Source organism: Oscarella lobularis, chromosome 6 (assembly GCF_947507565.1).
Source record: "Oscarella lobularis chromosome 6, ooOscLobu1.1, whole genome shotgun sequence".
NCBI classification, from domain to species: domain Eukaryota; kingdom Metazoa; phylum Porifera; class Homoscleromorpha; order Homosclerophorida; family Oscarellidae; genus Oscarella; species Oscarella lobularis.
In genome coordinates this window covers 2,053,718-2,074,210 of record NC_089180.1, presented here as the reverse complement: position 1 = coordinate 2,074,210, position 20,493 = coordinate 2,053,718, and the positions used below count along the sequence as shown (strand labels likewise).

The following is a 20,493-nucleotide window of genomic DNA, read 5'->3' as shown; positions in this document are numbered from 1 at the left end:
ACGCGTTTTGAGAAAAACGGGTTCGAAAATTATCGGTACGCGATCTTCAGCTGTCGAACTGAGAAACGCTAGAAATAAATGAAAACATTCAAATTTCGCGCCTGCCAACGGTCGAAAACTGCGTAAATAGCAGCTGAAACCGATCACACTGCGCATTTTTGCTCGTATCTCGCTCGCTTGCGAGATATTTTCTCGCTCGCTCGCTCGATCTCTCGCTATGGCTCAAAACAACACTTACTCGTGCTTTTACGACCTTCCGCTAACTCGCTCTCGCTCTCGCCGTGCTTGTTTCGGACGGATCACGTCTTTTTCAGGACGAAAAGCTCGAGAACGCGGCTTCTTCGACGACGTCACCCTATGCGTTGAACACGCCCGGGTTGCCCTCGATAAATCCTCGAAGTGCTGCGTACTTTTTGATTCTTCTAGGTGTGATGGAAGTCTGCGGACGTGTTCTGAGAGGCTACTGCCCGTTCTCGACGATATTAGCGGCATCCCGGCGGCGTTCATCTGTCGACGTCACCACGACTCCATTGACTCACTACCGGAAGTTTCAACACACCCCCTGTATCGACCTCCACCAAAGCGGCAATCTGGAACGATTCAGGTCTGTGGCATACCTATTCATTTTTAGCTCATTTTAAGTACAAATCCAGACTGATACCGAAAGTTCATCTGAAACCGCTGAGCTGCCGTGCGTTCAGGACCAGTTGTCAGCTGCGTGCCTCCAAGTACAGCAGCTGCTGTTTGAGAAAGAACAGCTGGCTCTAGAGGCGGCTGCAGAGAACGCACTTTCAGGTCAGAAAAAATCATGTATTTTGTACTCGAGGCATCTAATAAATACTATTTTATATAGAAACAACTAGCCTGCAGCTCAATGACGCCCGCTGTGATATAAAACGACTTGAAGCAGAAAACGGTATAACAAAAATTATTGCATATAACGTTAGTGCATGCATATGCACTAACTATATATGCAGTAGAAATAAATTATTTGCGGCTGTAAGCTAATTTTCACATTAGCTGTGCTTCGAAGTCAGATTGCTTCATCTGCTGCTATTAACAGCAGTTTGACAGCAGAACTACATGCCACGAAGGCAGACAGAGGTAAAGACATTAATAATTAATTATGTCGCATAAATTGAAGCAAAAGTGATCTAGATGAAAAGACTCGTCAAATCCAACGCTTGAAAGAAGAAAGTGAACGAATAAAAACCGGTAAACTTTGTTTGATTGTCTTTCTCCGTTCTTCACTGCACCCATTAGAGTCGTTCCTTGGCTTAGTCAAATCATTCCAGGAAGCTTTTCGTCAGCACGTACCTAAAGAAGGAAAACTCAACAGTGCAACGGAAATGGAAGCCTTTTGCGAAGAGCATTCCCCTGGATTGTTCAGCCTCCTTGAAAAAGCAATTACAAGCGACTATTCGCTTCAGATAGACTCCGAGAGACGAGCAGCTCTCCGGCAATCTCGAGTTGTTGGAGAGTTGCATCGCCTGGCGTATCTCGGCAACCAGGTATACCGAAAAATAAATGATTGTTAAAATGAAAATATTATTGATTTATTGGCAGCTTAATACAACCTTTGTAAACGACGTTGGTCTTCATTTGTCCCTATCTGGTTGCTCTGAAGCTGCTCTGGAATTCGGAAGGAGGCTTGGATTCTGTGGTCACCCTAAGACCATAAGAAGATTTCGAAGATCCCTAGCAGATGATAATAGGCGTCTTGTCAACGCTCGCTTGAAAACGGCCTTGGACAATGACCATCTAGCACTGCTTGTTGTGGACGACTTTCATAGTATCCACTCAGTGCAACGTCCAACATCGTCAGAAACGTCTCGGGCGTTCCACTTTGCTACAGCAATAACTGATATCCATTCAACTATACCCGGTCTTACTGTGCAAGGCAATGCTTCTGCTATCCATTATTGTCCTTCGGAAAATTTCCCAAGAGGGGGGATAGCAATCGCTCATGTCCGAGAACATTTTCTTGAAAATCTTCCTGACCTCATGGCAAGCACGTGGCTGTCAGTATTGCCATCGTCATTTAGGCATCTAAACACAAGGGACATACAGTCATCGCTTGAAGACCAAAGGTTTTAAAACTGTTCAGGTTAAGAATTTGATTTGACTTCTTGTTCAGGTGCTATGTGACTCCTTCTCAGAGGGAGCTCGATAGCCTCAAAAGCTGCTGCTTGCTGAGCGAAACTGAGCAAAATCTCAAAAGTCTAGGTGACTACAAGGCGGCTGTAGAAAATGCTATCGATTTATACCCAGCATTAAAAAGGTATTACAGAATAGAACTAAATCAATAAATTAAAATGTTTATAGAGGATTTATAGGTACCTAGACAATAAGGTGATGCCATCTCTGGGAGACTATCCAACTTTCTATTTCCTAAAAAAGATGGTAGCTCAGGTAAGCTAAAGCAAACATTTAAATAATTTTTTACATGCTTGTAACTAATTAATTAAACCCGCATAATTTAATAACTATAATAAAAAGATCTGACAGCGTCTTACTTTAGTGCAAATAAGAAGCTTCAATCCTTTCTCTTTTGCCAATGCTGGGTCCGTTCCATATTTATATCAATAGCATGGAAAATCTGATAAGCCTTTATCACCCTATATTTTCCGGTAAACCAATCATTAGCAAGGTAGAATATTGTAGAATTTAATGTGTCTCATAATATAGCACTTTATAAACATCTTTTTGGCGAAAGAAAAATACTTCCTCGCAAACCGCAATTTCACAGGATGACAACACTCATTGCATCTCTATTTGGCGGTTGGTTGATGGTGCGAGAGGATGTCATCGGTGTTTTCGGTATTTGCAAGGATATTGAGTACCTTTTACTGAGGTACTTGCTCGACGACCTGGTGCCTCTTGTTTTCTACTTCTACGCCACAATACACAAAGGATCGCGCTATGAATTGTGGCAGAAAGCTACATTACGGCTGGCTATAATGTTTATCGGACAACAGAGGCACAACTACAATAAGGCTATGCTAGCGACATTGAGTGATCATCTTTACCATGAAATGATCATACCTGAATACAAGAGCACCTTCTCGTCGTATATGAATATTTTTTCGGGAAAAAAGGTGGAAACCTTTCACTCGTTGTTGCGAATGCAATGTCCTTCTTGGACATCTGCAGAACAGATAACTGAAATCGCCAACGTCCTAGGCGCCAGCAGCTTCGATCACGAATTCACCTTAAATTTTCTGTCGGAACATCCTAAAAAGAGTCACAAGCACAATGTGGAATTGTTAGCAGGAAGAGCTGCTGAATTTCTTACTAACAAACTGATCAAGCTTTATAATCAGCCTGGGCAGTCAAAAGAAACAACTGGCAGTCGGCAACGACGAAGGAACTTTCAGTTAAATACGTTCAGCTGCACTTTAGACCAGCGAAGTCTTCCTCTCGGCTTCTCGACGCCAAAATTGCCTAATGCAGATCTCCTTTGTGACTTGGAAAGTTGCACTTCGGAAAACGAAGACGTCATTCTACTTAGCTGCGGGCACTCTCTCCATTCGACATGCACAAAGGATGAATCATGCGTCTACTGCCAGCCGTTTTTGCTCGACTCTATAAAGAAACTCTCTGAAGCCTTCAACAAGAGCATCGCAAAAGACCATCATGATGCAGATGAAGGCCACGTCCAGGAAGAGGACGACGATGGAGAGGAAGACTTCGAAGACAGAGAGGAAGACTGGTATACTACGACGGAGTTCCAGCAGCATCTAAAGGCATCCTTCAGAAATCTTCCGCCTTCTGCAGTGAGACCGGAATACATTTCTGCACTACAGAAAGAAAAACGCCGCGAAACTGTACTCTGTGATCACAGCTATGCTGGCAATTAGAGCAGTGACGAGTACAAGCGACGTAAGGGCTTTCCACGAAAGAAATTCTACATCAAACGGCTAAGAAAAATCCACAAGCCACGTGGGAATTAAGCCCGGCTTTTTTAAAAGCCGAAAATCAAAGCAAAGAAAGAAGGCCCTTTTTATCATTTAGAGTGCTTCTTTCGCTTAAACAGTCAACTTCACAGGTAAGTATGACCGCAATGGCAATACACTATAGTGTATGCAGTGCACGCGACAGCGCGATTTTGCCATTGTGATGCAAGTTTCGTTCGAGAGGGTTCCGCTCTAAATCCGCCCATGACCTAGTGATTAATAACTTATCTTCTCGTTTTTATCAAAGAAAACAGTCGAAATCCTTCGCTAGAGGGCCAAATCGGCTCGATTTAGGAACATTCTACGCCGCGTAAAAGCCCTAGCGACGGAGCATGCGCGTTTGGAAGTCCGTCCTGCCTCCTCACGGGCAGGGCTAGGCTCGAGGGTCCAGCCTGTTGTCCGGTCTAACGCGCGCGCGCGTATCCCTACCGGACAACAGGCTGGACGCATCTGACAGCACGTGATACGCGCGCGCGCGTTAGACCGGACAACAGGCTGGACCCTCGAGCCTAGGGCAGGGCGGACTTTCAAACGCGCATGCTCTGCTAACAATGGCCAATGGGCCAATAGCGCGACTGTGTGTATTCTATTAAGACCCACCCACAGAAAATGGCCTCGGATAAGGTCAATTCGAACCGGATAAGCTCATACTTTCGCATATCCAGACTTCAATAAATTTTCTTTCATATGAGATCCACGCGTTTTTTTTTCGAGAGGACGTCAATTGAGTACTACGCGTCGGAAGTTGGGCTGCCATTCTCAGATAGTAGAGATAACGAAGTCTGCTACATTTATGTACGCTTTGCGCTTACGCGTAGCGATCGGAGCCTCGATACATTCAACAAAACGGCTCTAACGGTCGATAAAATGCATTTCAGCTGACCTTGATCCGCGCAGACGCCTGCTCGATTGACTCGCTCTCAGCTGTCTTACGCTATGCAAACTGATCTCCCATGCTTTTACTCCGACCTTCCTGCATGGCACTCGTGCTCGTCGCCTGTGCTTTGGGAGGACCACGTCCTTTTCGGGACGAAGAAGTCGCGAATGCGGATTCGTAGACGACGTCGCTCTTTGCCTAGAGCACTACAGGATCGCTAAAGGTACATGCATCCAATAAATGCTGCGTTCTTTTCGATTCTGCTAGGTGCCGTGGTTCCCTACGCGCTTGTCCCGAGCGCCTCTTCGCCGTTCTCGACGACATCGTTGGTCAGCCCGCCGCGTTCCTCTGTCGAAGCCATTTAGAGACCATCGATTCTATGGAACAAGTCACCGCCCATCCCTTGTATCGCCCGCCTGCGAAACGCTCGGCGATTGAGTCTCAGGCTGAAGTTCGCGTCATATAGCGGCAGTATAATATGCGCCGACTATAAAGTTTGTCTATATAGAATTTACCTGAAGCCGAAGAACCGGGGGCAGGAACCCAGAGAGAATCTGAAGTCATATTTACTCGTATATATATGTACATTTAGGAATTCTATCGTTCTCACTATATAGTAGAACTTGCTCGAAACCATGCAGGAGCAACTTTTCGCGGCGTCTGTCCAATTGCAGCAGCTAATGTTTGAGAGAGACGCATTCCAGGAAGAGGCCGCGGCTGCCAAGTCTTATCTCGGTGCAGATATATATACCTTAATTTGTAACATCGCGAGATAGCCTTGATTTAGCGACGCTGAAACACGACGTAACAAACCTTACAAGCAATCTGGAAATGGCTGAAGCAGAAAACGGTAAATTCTGTTTTATTGCCTGCACTCACTTGGAGCAGTTGGAAAATTCAGATCGTCTGACAAGCCAGCTTACGGCAGCCAGCAATGAAGCGTCGACCCTAAAGATAGAAAACGAAAAATTAAAAAAAGGTTGTTTAGCTAGCTAGCTCTTCTGCGTTTTTCAAATACATTTGAATAAATTTTAGAATCGTTTCCGGAACTGATAAAGTCTTTTCAAGAAGCGTATCGACTTCACGTTCCTGAGCGCGGAAAGCTCTATAATGCTGACGAAATGGAGTCTTTTTGCGAGACGAATTCACCAGGGCTGTTCAATATTATTGAAAAATCGATAAAAAGCCATTACTCCGCCACTGTAGACTCAGAAAGAAGAACAGGCCTTCGGCGCAGTCGAGTGGTCGGAGAACTTCATCGATTAGCCTACCTTAGAAATCAAGTACGTAAATTAGTGACTCACCTATATTTAACCATGCAAACTACCTTCCTCAGCAAAATACAACATTTGCTAGTGATGTCGGTCTTCATTTGTCGCTGTCTGGCTGTTCTGAAGCGGCTTTAGAGTGCGGAAGACGCCTGGGAATATGTGACCATCCAACAACTATTCGCAGGCATCGAAGAAAACTATCAAGCGCCAACAGGCCGCTGGTATTCGTTTCTAAACTTTCTGAAATAAAATTATATGCCCAAGGGCACCTTTTCTAGGTAAACGATCGGCTGGACGAAGCTGGAAAAGACGGGCATTTGGCAGTGCTGATTGTGGACGACTTTCACAGCGTTCATACAATTCCACGTCCAACATCTGCAGAGACATCAAAAGCGCTCCACTTTGCAACAGCAATAATTGATGTTCATTCTACCTTGGAAAGTCTTCCTCTTCAAAGCGCTTCAATCCATTTCTATCCGGAAGACACGTCCTGCAGAGGAGGAATAGCAATCAGCCATCTTACTAATTTCTTCTCTGAGCGCTTCTCCGCAGTTCTAGCTTCAACTTGGTTGGCGGATTTACCATCGTCGTTTAGACAACTTGATACAGACAACATATACAAGTCTTTGGAAAATCAGAGGTTCATTTTATTCTAGTTATTTAGCTCAATTTACTCATTTTAAAATCACCGCTGTAGATGCTACGTAACTCCAAACCAAAAGGATCTTGACAGCTTAAAAAGCTGCTGCCTTCTAAGCGAACAGGAGCAACAGCTCAAGTCCTTGAGAAATTATAAAGACGTTATTGAAAATGTTCTTGAATTGTATCCAGCCTTAAAAATGTAAGACTATAGACAAGCAACACTGGTTACAAATAAAAAATCTTTTAGGTACCTGAGCCAATGCATTTTGCCTGCCGCTGGAGATTATCCAACATTTTATTTTCTAAAAAAACTTATTGCTCAGGTAATGTACAAAACAATTGAGATAATACGGCTTAACACTGCAAATTTTAGTGCAAAGATGAAAGATCACCTATTGTTTCCCTCCTCCCTATGTTGGGACCATTTCACATTTTCCTTAATGCAATGGAAAATCTTTTTTCCCTTCACTACCCCATCTTCTCAGGTTAGCAAACTTTTTGCTCAGAATCTAAGCCTAACATTACACTCAACTTTAGATTTGTACAAACATCTATTTGGGAGAAGGAAAATGTTACCACGAAAACCAAGATTCCACCGAATGGCAACGCTAATTGCTTGCCTCTTCGGAGGTTGGCTTACCGTGAGAGACGACGTTCTCGGAATCTTCGGCGTTTGCAAAGATACGGAGTTTCTAGCAATGAGACAATTACTGGACGAGCTTCTGCCTCTTGTGTTCTACTACTACAGCACAATACACCGAGGATGTCGCTACTCATTGTGGCAGACTGCAACTCTACATCTGGCTATTATGTTCATTGTGCAACAGCGACACAATTACAACAAAGCGATGTTAGGTGTAATTAGCGATAACATTTACCGGGAGGCAGTTATACCTGAGTGGAAGACGACGTTCTCTTCCTATATGAATGTATTCTCTGAGAAAAAAGTCGAGACATTTCATTCGCTGCTGCGAATGCAGTGCCCGTCGTGGTCATCAGCAGAGCAGATTATTGAATTCGCTCAAGTCATCAGTGCGAACGGTTTTGATCACGAATTTTCATCAATGTAAATGCCATCGTACGCAGTTGACATTTTCTGACGCGAGTAAAAAAGGGAGCATCGAATTTTATGAGAACGTCCCTATAAATAAAGAGTGCTTTGCGGCGAAAACGCAAACCCAAGCGCGATAGAATCAATGAATTAATTATACTGTATTGAGCTGAAATATTCAAAGAACCGCTCTGCGAAAAGTTTATATAGATCTCAAATTAATAAGCTAAGTTAGAGTTCTCTCAAACACGAGAACTTACGTCAGTGCAAAGAATCGCTCTCGTTCTCCTGGGAAGCAACTGCCGTCTCAACGTGACGAACGTCATGGGATAGAGGTTTCGAACTCATCCAAGCCTCCAAGTCAACTTGAAGCGACTGCTGCGGCGCCGATAGAGCACTTTCCGTAGCCTCGATCGTGCTGTTTTCTTCAATCTCAGCGTCACGACGACCACTCCCCCTCTCCATAAATTCCATTTCAAATAGCCGATCGATTGCGAGCTCAAGAGACGAGTCAGCCGGTTGCAACAGCGCAGCTCTGACGTAGTCAGGCAGTTGCCACTCGTTCCTTAGCAACGTCGAAGAACAAGAACAAAGAGGCGATTTGTGCGTTGAGTTGGTGACTTGCTGGCGGTCACGATGGCGGTGGGGCTGGGAACAAGATTGGGCTTTCACTCGAACGCGTCCGGTAATCGTTTGATGGCCCGGGCCGCGCTTGGCGGGGGTGGAGGCACGCTCAGCAATTCGCTCTTCACGCACGCGGGCTTGAAGTTGAAGGCGCTCGAGGACAAGTGATCGATCGTGCGGTGCTTCGGGGTCAGTGTCGATTCTGTCGGTGCCGCGGTCCATGAGAGAGGCTGTCAGAAGTGCACGGAGATTGCGAGGTCGAGGCACAAGCATACGCATGCGCATTTAAACAGGAGAACTCCAAAAAACAAGATTATCTATATACCTTCCCAATCTTACCGGTTCATCCCCTACCACAGACAAAATGACCAAAGCCACAGAACGCGTAGGTTATATATTAAACACTTATCTGATCCCTTGAAGCACAGTCCCCATTGCACCTTTCATTGACAGAAAAACGGCTCTATAAAACAACAAACAAACTAAGTAAAAAAACACATACTATCGGTACCCAAATATTCACCTTTATATGCAGTCGATAACCGTGCCCTTATCCTCTCCTGCCCTCGCGCGTCCTGCTCCTCTTCCCTCCATTTGAATGCCCCTAGAGAAAAATAATTAGAAATAATCCCAAAAATAAAAACGCAACCTCCATCGCATACCTAAAATCCTCCCTTGTACTTTTGATCCTCGCGTCTTCCACTCCACGCGCCCTGTCCCGCTCCACATCCTTCCATTTGAATGCCCCTAGAGAAAAATAATTAGAAATAATCCCAAAAATAAAAACACAACTTCCATCGCATACCTAAAATCCTCCCTTGTACCTTTCTCTTCTTGATTGATCCTCGCGTCTTCCATTCCACGCGTCTTGTCCCGCTCCACATCCTTCCATTTGAATGCCCCTAGAGAAAAATAATTAGAAATAATCCCAAAAATAAAAACACAACCTCCATCGCATACCTAAAATCCTCCCTTGTACCTTTCTCTTCTTGATTGATCCTCGCGTCCTCCACTCGACGCGCCTTGTCCCGCTCCACATCATTCCATTCGAATGCCCCTAGAGAAGAATAATTAGAAATAATTCCAAAAATAAAAACACAACCTCCATCGCATACCTAAAATCCTCCCTTGTACCTTTGATCCTCGCGTCTTCCACTCGACGCGCCCTGTCCCGCTCCACATCTTTCCATTTGAATGCCCCTAGAGAAAAATAATTAGAAATAATCCCAAAAATAAAAACCCAACCTCCATCGCATACCTAAAATCCTCCCTTGTACCTTTCTCTTCTTGATTGATCCTCGCGTCTTCCATTCCACGCGTCTTGTCCCGCTCCTCATCCTTCCATTTGAATGCCCCTAGAGAAAAATAATTAGAAATAATCCCAAAAATAAAAACACAACCTCCATCGCATACCTAAAATCCTCCCCTTCCCTTGTCCACGCCGATCCCTTTCCTTCCCTGTGCATGTCCTTGTCCCCTTCCCTTCCTCCCAAGAAAGCTCCCCTAGATAAAAGGAGAGTTAAAATTAATCCAAAAAAAAAATAAGCCGATACCTTATGCCAATTTCCGCTCGACCTCCTTCCTATATAAGACACGCAAAAAACCAAAGCCCATTAAACCAATAAAACTCCGAGGCACTTATCTGATAAAGAAATCCCCTGAATAAGGCCCACAGATGACATAACACTAAAACAATAAAAATTTAAAAAAATAAATAATTGTACATTTATCCTCCTAAAAACGTGCCTAACAGAAAAACGATGAATCTGAGACTAAACAAGAATGAAACTATACTCAGGATCATTTTCTGAGCCCAACTGCATAGTACATGACACTCGAAAGTACTAGAAACGCGAGAATAACGCCGCGATCCCGTTTCGGGCCCCCAATCTCCGCTGCGCCACATGAACAGTCCCCCAAACGCGCTCTGAATCTTGCTGCGAAAGAAACCGCGTAAGGAACAAAGGAGAAGAGTAATACAACCCCTCGATCGCGTACGTGGCCCCAAAACTGAAGCGCGAAGAATTGCCTACGTAGCGCTTTCTGTAAACGAGCTGAACATTTTTATCTAATGGTGTTTTGGCGTAGGAAAGGATCCCTCCACTTGCAACATTCTTTTGTGAGGATCAAAGTGTAGTACGACATTTCTGGCGCGTGCATGCAGACTGCACGGAAGTCGTAGGCGCGTCGATGAGTGCCCATCACGCGTGCGTGGTAGGTTCCTTGGATTGGATCGAGAGCTACTGCGCTCGTCTGCAGAAGAGCGAAAACATTGTGGATCCGGGATTTCCGTTCGGCACGTGCGAACCCTTTCTTCTCGTTTTCTGGTTCCGAAATGGCAGATCTCAATCCTACTGCGGAATGGGACCTCCTAGGAGACGTCTACTACAGGTTAGAACGCGCGATCATAAGAAACAAGGCGCTTTCGATCCCAAATCAGGCGACGCGTCCTTTTCACCATGGAATGGGGCGAAAACGACATCGATCTAGCACGATTCATCGTCGCCGGTGCACCATTCGACGGCCCAATAGGTAAACGAAACGAAATCCCCATCGGGGGGCCCCCAAAAAACGAAAGAACATCCCAGCACTCGTTCGTGACGATAAGAAAATCGTCCGAGTCAAAAGCGGCACCCTAAAGCCGCTCATCTACATTTTCACGGCGAGCGGTCGCATCATATTGACAATAAAAGCAAGTGAAGTCAAAAAAAACGAAAAATCAATAAATCAATAAGTTTTACTAGTGGGACGGCGGAAGTGTCGTCCAATTGGGCTGGTCGCACACGGAAGAGCTCATAATCGTCGTGGAAAGAGGCACCGTTCTCTATTACAACATCCACGGCCAATTCATTAAATCCCAGTCACTCGGCGAAGTAGAAATGCTATTATTAATCTTATTGACTTTTTATAAAGAACTCTATATAGGAAGTCAAAGCGTCGAAGATTTTGGATGCGAAGATTTTTTGCACTCGCGGAGAAACGGCGGTCGCCGTCCTAACGACGGCGTATCGATTCTTCATTTTTCAGGATCGGCTCAAACGTATGGCTGATGTTCCAGGAATTGATTTTCCGCCGAGCAGCAGGACCATTATTTCTGATGAACAAGGCATTAAAATTCTGGTTGCCCTTGGCAACGATCTCCTTTTTGTCGACGGAGGACAAACAAAACATCGAGTAAATATATAATTATTTTAATTATTTATTTATTTATTTATCAACGTTCAATTGGCTGTTTGTTAGAGGAGCGTGCTTTATATGTATATACGGGGTTAAGATTTGCCCGTTTTTTGACCAACAAGTGTCTGTACGTCGTTGCGCGCAAGCGACGCTTGCAGTTCAGGCAGACGGAACGCGTCTAGTGCATAATAATAGCGTGGTAATGGCAGGATGAAAAAACTTCAGCAGTCGGACGCTGCCGTTGACCACGCCATTATTATGCGCAAGTGGTGTTGCATGCGCCTGATCCGTAAGCGCGGCTCGCGCGCAACAAGTTAGAGACACTTGCCCCCCGAAAGTGGGCGTTCCCGCCAGCACTGTTTATGCGCGTGTGGCGTTCCATGCGCCTGATCCGTAAGCGTCACTCGCGCGCAAACAAAGAAGACACTTGCACCCCAAAAGTAGGCGTTCCCGCCAACACGTTTTATGCGCGTATGGCGTTCCATGCGCCTGATCCGTGAGCGCGACTCGCGCGCAAACGAAGAAGACACTTGCCCCCCGAAAGTAGGCGTTCCCTCCAGCACTCTTTATGCGCTGGCGTTCCTTGCGCCTGATCCGTAAGCGTCGCTCGAGTTGAAGACACTCGCCTGTCGAAAGTGGACCTCGTTTTCTAACAAATCTTAGAAAAATCGTCGCGATTTCGTACAAAGCCCTAACTTCTTGATATTTGTATTACAGAGGCGGTTGAGAACGTTTTTCTCATTGGTTCATCGGAGCCGGGTGCCGTACTTTTCAAAGAATTCGAAGTAAGATAGAGGAAAATTTGACGCTCTCATCATTTTTTTTGTTTTTTAGCGTAAAAGCGCCAAGGCGGACGAATACATCGAATCCTACGCGACAATCGGACCCTGGAGAAAGCCATTGAACAATGCATCGCCGCCGCCGGCTCCGAACTCGAGCCGTCCTATCAACGTCATTTACTCCGAGTCAGGACAAGAAAAATTAATAATGATAATTATTTAATCTTTTTTCTTGAATTAAAAGGCGTCTTAAATTTTTTTTCCTCAAGGTTTCGGCTCATCAGAAAGGAATTGGCTATGCAACAGCTGCGAGATCTGTGCACGCAGATGCAAGACATGCACTTCTGGATTCTCAAAGTCGACCAGGCTCTCATGGAAAAAGTCGAAGAATCGGACGTCGCGCGACTCAAGTCTCAAATCGAAGCGCATTCGGTAAAGCGCGTAGAACCATTCGCTTCTTTTTCTACGCGAAATTTCGCAAAGGTTATCGCGGAGGAAATGGAAATGAAGCGATCCGAGTATAAGGCGTTGCATGAGAGCTGCGACGATTTTTGAGCCGCTCTGCGGAGTCTGTGAGTCTGGCGAGAGACGTGGCGACGTTGAAGCGACACTGGGAAAGCGGCGAATCAAAGGCAAGTAATAAATACCTCTAATTCACTACGGTTCCATCGAGTTCGCCGCATTTCTTTTGAAAGGCGAACTCCATTGAATGAGTTAGAGCTTTTCTTGTCGCCTACAAAACGTTGACGTCACACGTCCGCCATGCGTACGTGCACGTGCCGTCTCTTGTTCCCCCCTTTCTTTGGGAGAAACGCTGCACGCGCGTGATCGCTCCAAACATTTCCTTATTTGGTTGCACGTAGAGGTGCAAAAAGCAACGCTGTCTCTCGTGACATCCCTGCGGTTAGTTACGCACACCCGACGTCCAATCAGAGAAAAGCTGGCGTCATCGTTCGCGCGGGAGTACATAAAGTCGTGCACGGCGCTCTCCCTCTTTACGTAACCCCGTCGCTTGAGAACTCGCTCGTACGCTTGGTGAGTCGTTGGAAGACAGGGAGCCAGAGGGGCGAGCGATATTCCGACGCACTGTCCTGGAGCAACGGTGCGAAAGTGATTAGAGGCACATCCCTAAGACCTCTAGGGGCTTTCGCATCGGGAAAACACGCTCCGTCTTATCAAGGATTGTTTCCTTGGTATTACACGGGACAGCGTCGGCGTTCGCCGGCTCTCCTCCACGTCGAGCACACGATGAGCGGGCCTCTTCGGCGGTGGCGATAGTCGTCTCCCGGGGTGGCAACGAACCTCGGAGGCTCACCCGAGGTGGGTTCTGATCCAATTCATGCTGTTGGTGGGTTGCGAAGCGTCTGGACCTCCACGTGGTGCGACCTGGGTCACGCAAACACAGACGCGCGTCATTTTCGTCTATTTTGGTAAGTACGTAGTTTTTTTGAATGGGTACTCGCTCTTTTTCTCTAGATATCGTCTCGCGAAAAGCTTCGACGAAGAACTTCCTTTGGACATCCGATAGGGTGTCAGTTGGGGGCGCGTCGTCGTGTTTTTTTTTTTTCACTGCGCGTCACTTCGTACTGTGGTGAACGCAATCGCGTGTATTATGAATGCAGTTGTTAGATAGGACTTTTTTCAGGTCGTAAGCAATAAAAATCTATTTAACCGTTTCCGATCACGTGCAGCGAATATTCATGGTACAGTGTAGTCAAAGACGACTTAGCCTGCGCCCAAGAGAGGTTCCTAATGATCCTATTTGATTCCTTAGGCGCTTGGTTCGCTTTGCACCAAATTATAGTAGCAAATCGAATTAGGATATTTTGTAGGCATATGCTAATTAAAAAGAAACGAGAGAAGAAGGGACAGAAAAGAAGCAAGCAGAGTACGAAGGCGGGGCACTAGACTAGACTAATAGTTTTTACACTGTTTACAGCAACGTTTCTATCTTTGAAACAGCCACGTCAGCACTAGGTCTTAGCACTAGCTTGAAGTCCAAAAGAGAGTTGACAAGTGCGCAGAACTCCCGAGGAAAGTCTCGATCTAGTCTTGGTAGCTTTGGAATGTCGGCCGTTTTGTAGCCTCTTTGGTCCAATTTGGCAAATGGGCGCTGGCCGCAAATCTCGTGAATCAAAACTCCCACCGCCCATACATCTTGCCGGCTGCAATCAACCAAAGAATTTGGTGATGCATTCAAAATTTCCGGAGCCATGTGAGCGGGATTTCCTCCCAGACTTCCGCCCACACGGTGCAAAAGCTTCATTTGATCATCCAATTCAATTGCAGTGCCGAAGTCGCAGATCTTTAAAGTTCCATCATCAGATACCAATATGTTGTTGAGTTTGAGGTCGCGATGAACAACGAAGTTTTCAGAGAGATGATTAACTCCCCTCAGAATCTGAAAAGTCCATTGCAGAACTTTTCTTACCTAAGAAAAATAATCGGTTTCTCGTTGGCTAAGTATTGCTACGCACTGTTAGCTTGTTTTCTTGTCTGGCGCTCTCTGCAACAGCGTCCAATGAGCTGGGGTGGTCTTCTAACACAAGGAAAAGAGAAAGTGCACGAGCTTCCTCTGCCACTTCAGGAGGAAGGCCGGGAAATTGGCTCGGGTCGATTCTGTCATAGAAAAAAGCGTACAAACGGACAATGTTGTTGTGACGTGGAAGTGACGACAGAACATCATACTCACTTTTGTAATAGCTACGAACCTAAACAAGAGAGATGATGATAAGCCGTAAAAATCGACCAGCCAACTAACCTTAGTGTAAGTCGAATAACTGAAAATGTTAAAGAGCACCTTGAGAGCAAAGACCTTGTGTTTAAAACGGTGAAGACGACGGTTTGTGCATTTCGCTAAGAAAACAGCCCCTTCACATCCACTGGCGAATAATCTGATCACAGAGAAGTCTCTTGCTTGACAAGAGAATAGTGTTGTTACAAGTTCAAGTTCTTGTTTGGCATCTATCTGCGACAATTGCGAGGCCACGTCAATTTGCCAAGTTTCTTTTAACTGTGTTTCCTGCAGCAGCTTTTTGTACTTTTCCTTCAAGTCGTTGTGCTCAAGTTCCAGTGTATCCCATTTCCTGGACAGTTCTTCTTCGTGATCTTCTGATTGTTTTCGATACATACGCTCTGTTAGCAAATAACGCGCCTTCACAACCCCATCCCGTTCACATTCCATATTCAGTTCTTCAGTAGACAGCAACTCTAACTCCATAGCAGACGAAAGTGTTTCTTCAGCCATTGGAGCTCCTGCCGTATAGTTTAGGCGCTGTGCTTTTGCTCGCTTGCATTTCTCGTCGTTTAGTGCTACTGATGGATCTTTTGATACTTCACTACTTTCCCTAGTTGACTGGGAAGAATGAAAACCACCGTCAACACGACGAGTCAATGTTGAACTCGAAGCTACTTCTAGCAATTGCTCTTCTTTTACTTTACGGTAGGACTCGCTAGGAGTAGATTGAAGCACTTCACTAGCTGACTGGGAAGAAAAATTACTGTCAACACGACGACTCAACGTTGAAATTGCTTCTCGCCCTTCCTTTATTTTAGGGTTACGACGGAACTCGAACTCAGATGATGTCAAGAGTGACGAAAGTGGATAAAGAACAGGTTTATGAAACCCGCGATTATCCTCCTCGGAAAAAATCACCAAATCGTCGTCTGCCGCTGAGGCCGCTGAAGCCGCGGGTTTCAAAGCGAAAGGGGGCTGCATGGAAGATGAATCGGAATTAGCAAAAGAGGCTGGAGCGCATTCCAGCCCCCTTTCGCGCTTGTTTTTCCTCATTCTTGACGCATTCGCTTCCTTGTGCTTTCTCTTCGTCGTTCGGCGCGGGTGCAGATCCTTGGTGGCAGGGAGAGGCGGCCGCGAATCGAGCGGCCCGTGCGTACGCGCGAGCTGAGGACGTAGACCGTTTTCGTCGCCGCCGATCAGCTTGAACAACAACCAAAGCGACCCTTTGTTATAGGTTCACGACCAAATGGGACCAAGAGGGAAGATTTCGTGCGCTCGCGCGCGCGCTAAGGACACGGCAAGCGACTGCATCAGTTACCCGCAAACAACGCCAGCGTACACTCCAGCGTACTCACTAGGAGAGAACGTGACACCTGTAGGTGCTCCAAAAGATGAAAGCGATTTATCGACGAATGTCTCTATACCATAGTAATTACATGGGGGAACGTACAAACGATCTTTTGATAAAAACATACGACGAAAGCCTCGTCAACGCTGAAGAAATGAAGAAGCATCTGGATAAGCCTTCTAATTCCGCATCGATCCACCAAAGTGTTTTCCAGCCTCCTGATTCCTCGGGTTAGAGAATTAATTGAAGTTGATAATTTCATATTTTATTTATTTATTTATTTATAGCTTCGATGGACGCTCGACTAAGGGACGTAGCTGTCGTACGAGATCACGGATCGGCTAAACGTGGAGCAAGTTTCCTGGACAGTTCTTCGTGATCTTCTGATTGTTTTCGATACATACGCTCTGTTAGCAAATAACGTGCCTTCACAACCCCATCCCGTTCACATTCCATATTCAGTTCTTCAGTAGACAGCAACTCTAACTCCAAGTGAAACTGTTCTCATTCGAGCTCCTTCCAGCCACTTCACCAGCAGTTGCCCGTGAGCCCTTCCAGTCGCAACCGCGCCAAATCGACGCCGTAAGGACTACGCGGAAATATATGGCAGCGACTTGCTACGCCGCCGTTGCCATGACAACCGGACTCCAATCTCTTTGCCGGCTCGAAAGACAGCGCAGTTCGAGAACGACGATCGAAGGCGCGGACCGCCGCCGCCGTCGACGGAACCTCAGTCGACGTCCGTCAAATCGCGCGATCCCCCACCCACGATTCGTATCTCCTTACTCGCCAACGTCTGTCGCGTTCGCTTCGCGTGATTCGACACGGCGCCGTCGACCGACTCCCACAGCACGCGACGATCGGGACGCGCGAGCGAGCGCACCGTCGCCGGCGGCGCGACGTCGAATCGCGACGAGGGCGCGTGCGCTTCGCTTCCCAACGCGTAACTGAGATCGGGAGTCGACGTTGGCGCGCGCAGTTCGTCGTCCGCCGGCGGCGGCGGCGGAAGTCGATGGAGCGGCTTCGTGAACCATTCGGCTCGAGTTGCTATCGAATGGTTTCTGTCTACTTCCGGTGGTGTTTCCGGTTCGTCGTCGCTAGGGAAGGAGTCGTCCGTAGCGATTGGCATTTCGGCTTCTTCGGCCGGATCGTCGGCGTCCGATTCGGCTTTACGACGCGCTTCGACGAATATGTGCTGGCTCAGATTGCTCGTCGTCTTCGTCAGTTCGGAGTTCGTTCGATTTCTCGACTTTTTCCTAGGCGAGACGTCGATTATTTGGATCGCGCGTCTCTTTTTCGTACTCACCAAAACGTCGGCTTGACTCCCTTTACGATAAACGGCTCGCTGCGGCGTCGAGAGCTGGTGGAGGGAAAATTCGCTGCATCGGCCATGTCTGGGAAGACACGTGACAAAGTGTCCCGTATTGTTGACAGAAACAATGAATGCTTCTGAATCAACAACCATGAGAGTTAGCGCTCGATCGAACGCAAACGGAGCGAGAAAGAGCGCGTTTTTCCGTTTTCAGGCGATGCTCGACACTCTTCTCGTCTACGAACTCAAAGAACTTCTCGAACAGGCGTCTCAGAAGCGCAGCGGCCGAAAGCGAGAGCTCATCGATCGTCTTTTCAACTACTTCCAACATACCTACTCCTCCTGTCTGACGTACGAAATAAGACAAAATAGTAGACCACAATATATACAAGATGGGCGTAGTCACTTTGGATGGCTCAACTTCGCACCCTTCCAAAGTGTGATCAATATATTCCGCGATCTATTATGTTGTCCTGTACAAGCTGACAAAATAGATCAAGACAAATAGATCAATCAAAATCAGTCTGATCATGCCAATTAACTGATACCACTGAACGTGCACATAGATATCGACAAACAGAGGCAGACAGTCACACTAAGATAAAGTGGCTACTGCGTGCCTCCGTCTGTCAACTAATGCCTGTGAACAAGTAGAGGTAGCTAAGTATGACTACGTAAGAATCAATTAACAGAGCAGAGAAAGTTTTATATGATTTTCATTGATCTATTTTGTCTTTGATCTATTTTGTCGGCTTCTACAGATAGATCCCTGACAAAATAGATCAATATCGCACTTTGGCAGAGTGCAAAGTTGACTAATCCAAAGTGACGTGACTGGACGTGACTATGCCCATATTTTACTCGTATATATCAATTTATCTATTTTGTCATCAATCTATTTTGTACGCCCCCACAGCTCCACTCTCGTCGAAGCGATCAAGATCAAAGTCGAAGCCCGCGTGGGAAATTGCAGCGCGTCCCGTCGTTTTCGAGGCGACCACGCGCCGCCGTTGTCATCGTCACCGACCAAAAAGGCGAAAGGGAGCGAGACGTCTTACGATCCGATCGACGTCCGATTTCGTTCGCTGTCCTTCCTTCACCAGTGTGACGTCATTATTCACCCGTCACTTTTACGTACGACGAAACTAGAGATGACGAGGACCTGATAAAATCACCCACGTGACTATTTTTCTCAGAGGGCTCGTATCTGCGTGATGGAACGTCGCGATACTCGATGCGATGTGAATTTTCTTTGACGAGAAATCAGATTGAACAAATAGTGGCTGGAAAGTGAGTGGAGAGAGAGTGGCTGGGGTGGAATACATATTTGACATTTTCAGAGGTGTGGACGTTATCTCAGGGTCCGCCGTGATGACATATAAAACAAAATTAATATTAAGGTCAATAGAATAGTGACGTACCTTAATTAAAGTTTCTTGAATTTGATTTTTTGAAGGTTTTGCCTATATGAATCAAGCTGCGAGCAAAGCGATAGAATCCCAAGAGTCAAATCAATTCTAATGAATGACACCGAACTTCCCGTTCCATTCAACTTGTCCTATAAAGTGAGAAGAAGCCGCGTGTGCTTTTAAATTAATTCTATCGTTTCCTACTCCAGGATTCTTCAGCCAATCCGTACTATCCGTTTGACTTAACGTCCAATTGTGAACTGACAGAAGGAAGGAAGAACGTTTTGATTATTTATTGGAAAAATGACCATGAAGTGAGACGACGCATCTTCAAAAGGTCGCCTTTAGTTGAGTCTTTTTCTATAGCCAAAACAGTATGCCTTTCAAGTCAGCCTTGTCAAAGCGGTCGCCGGCTCTGACTTGACAACGAAGTTGCGTTCAAAAGTTCGAAATTCGGATTACACAAGAGCAATGAGTAAGTGAAAAAGAAGACGGAGAAAAAGTGAACTTATGGCGGTGTAGTCAAGGATAAAATGAAGAATCCTTTGAGAGCGAAGTGGCTCTGATGAGTCTGAGGGTGTCCCTACTATGCCCGGTACGTGCATCTTGATTAATTTATTGTTAGACTGACGGGGGGAGGGGGGTTTTTCTGATAACCGTAGTTGGGAAAAATGAAAATGAAATGGCCGTGCAGGTCAGTGATAAAGAAAGAGAGTTTTTCATCACAGACTGCATGTTTTTTTATCTAGGGGATCTGATTGTAAGCATTTGCAGTGCTTTGACGGGGAGCTCTACGTGCAGCTCTACGTGCAGATGAACGAAAAGGTGCAGATGAACGAAAAGTAAGCTTTACGTAATACCTACGGATCTTCCTGACTTTTAAAGTCGTCTTGGCGTTGCCCTCTCTGTAAGAATTTTCTGCCTTTTGATGACTTGACTGTTGACGGGTATATTGATCATGATTTATTTATTCTGTTAGCGATTCCTTGACTTAATTAAGATACTTTCTTGACATTCTGGCGTCAAATCCAAGCGGGCTGGATATCGAGTTTAGTCAAGATGGTTCATGGAGTGTTTTCGAGGAGAAGCGGACAGGTAAAACACGCGAATTGGGGTCTCTTGCGTCACTACTACCCCACGCGGAAAGTAAGCAGATCTACATAAAAAACTTCCTTCTGAAATCAAGGTAATATTGGGAAGAGAGACAGCGTTCCTTCTACACCACCCGTCTCCAAAGCGCGTGTTATTGATTTGACCCTGGACAGCGACGAAGAAGACTAATAGAATTAGTAGAAGCACGGTGCCGCCCA

General features: G+C 46.0%; 7 protein-coding genes and 1 long non-coding RNA gene across 8 annotated transcripts; 5 read left to right on the top strand and 3 right to left on the bottom strand.

Annotated features, from left to right (window-relative positions):
* The first annotated feature begins 204 nt into the window (after positions 1-204).
* On the top strand, positions 205-3,195 carry LOC136188271 (uncharacterized). Its single transcript, XM_065976013.1, has 11 exons — positions 205-604; positions 654-795; positions 854-916; positions 1,021-1,104; positions 1,159-1,215; positions 1,264-1,511; positions 1,567-2,090; positions 2,138-2,281; positions 2,337-2,412; positions 2,522-2,630; positions 2,689-3,195. Exons 1-10 carry the CDS (start codon positions 218-220, stop codon positions 2,528-2,530), a joined length of 1,734 nt encoding a protein of 577 aa, XP_065832085.1. The 5' UTR covers positions 205-217; the 3' UTR covers positions 2,531-2,630; positions 2,689-3,195.
* On the top strand, positions 2,751-7,816 carry LOC136188517 (uncharacterized). Its single transcript, XM_065976253.1, has 13 exons — positions 2,751-3,712; positions 5,101-5,284; positions 5,342-5,392; positions 5,454-5,568; positions 5,621-5,683; positions 5,735-5,812; positions 5,869-6,116; positions 6,170-6,325; positions 6,383-6,744; positions 6,802-6,945; positions 6,994-7,069; positions 7,120-7,231; positions 7,284-7,816. The coding sequence occupies exons 1-13, from the start codon at positions 2,751-2,753 to the stop codon at positions 7,814-7,816; spliced, it is 3,084 nt and encodes a 1,027-aa protein (XP_065832325.1).
* Positions 7,817-8,946: 1,130 nt separating this feature from the next.
* On the bottom strand, positions 8,947-10,035 carry LOC136188516 (octapeptide-repeat protein T2-like). Its single transcript, XM_065976252.1, has 8 exons — positions 10,026-10,035; positions 9,835-9,924; positions 9,699-9,776; positions 9,556-9,621; positions 9,401-9,478; positions 9,227-9,323; positions 9,103-9,168; positions 8,947-9,025 (listed from the first exon to the last, which is right to left on the bottom strand). Exons 1-8 carry the CDS (start codon positions 10,033-10,035, stop codon positions 8,947-8,949), a joined length of 564 nt encoding a protein of 187 aa, XP_065832324.1.
* A 677-nt stretch (positions 10,036-10,712) lies between these two features.
* On the top strand, positions 10,713-11,607 carry LOC136188515 (vacuolar protein sorting-associated protein 16 homolog). The gene is made up of 5 exons (XM_065976251.1): positions 10,713-10,812; positions 10,862-10,953; positions 11,010-11,113; positions 11,166-11,294; positions 11,347-11,607. The coding sequence occupies exons 1-5, from the start codon at positions 10,757-10,759 to the stop codon at positions 11,605-11,607; spliced, it is 642 nt and encodes a 213-aa protein (XP_065832323.1). The 5' UTR covers positions 10,713-10,756.
* A 941-nt stretch (positions 11,608-12,548) lies between these two features.
* On the top strand, positions 12,549-13,004 carry LOC136188158 (uncharacterized). The gene is made up of 3 exons (XR_010670157.1): positions 12,549-12,563; positions 12,647-12,809; positions 12,861-13,004. It is a non-coding gene; the product is annotated as an uncharacterized lncRNA (long non-coding RNA).
* A 1,184-nt stretch (positions 13,005-14,188) lies between these two features.
* On the bottom strand, positions 14,189-16,330 carry LOC136187951 (cyclin-dependent kinase 11B-like). Its single transcript, XM_065975655.1, has 3 exons — positions 15,139-16,330; positions 14,855-15,088; positions 14,189-14,808 (listed from the first exon to the last, which is right to left on the bottom strand). Exons 1-3 carry the CDS (start codon positions 16,165-16,167, stop codon positions 14,311-14,313), a joined length of 1,761 nt encoding a protein of 586 aa, XP_065831727.1. The 5' UTR covers positions 16,168-16,330; the 3' UTR covers positions 14,189-14,310.
* A 424-nt stretch (positions 16,331-16,754) lies between these two features.
* On the bottom strand, positions 16,755-17,854 carry LOC136188514 (uncharacterized). Its single transcript, XM_065976250.1, has 2 exons — positions 17,769-17,854; positions 16,755-17,718 (listed from the first exon to the last, which is right to left on the bottom strand). Exons 1-2 carry the CDS (start codon positions 17,852-17,854, stop codon positions 17,193-17,195), a joined length of 612 nt encoding a protein of 203 aa, XP_065832322.1. The 3' UTR covers positions 16,755-17,192.
* A 34-nt stretch (positions 17,855-17,888) lies between these two features.
* On the top strand, positions 17,889-20,077 carry LOC136188560 (E3 SUMO-protein ligase PIAS3-like). The gene is made up of 11 exons (XM_065976295.1): positions 17,889-17,931; positions 17,989-18,125; positions 18,691-18,908; positions 18,971-19,064; positions 19,115-19,174; positions 19,231-19,339; positions 19,393-19,497; positions 19,550-19,658; positions 19,706-19,778; positions 19,846-19,877; positions 19,933-20,077. Exons 1-9 carry the CDS (start codon positions 17,902-17,904, stop codon positions 19,747-19,749), a joined length of 906 nt encoding a protein of 301 aa, XP_065832367.1. The 5' UTR covers positions 17,889-17,901; the 3' UTR covers positions 19,750-19,778; positions 19,846-19,877; positions 19,933-20,077.
* Positions 20,078-20,493: the final 416 nt, after the last annotated feature.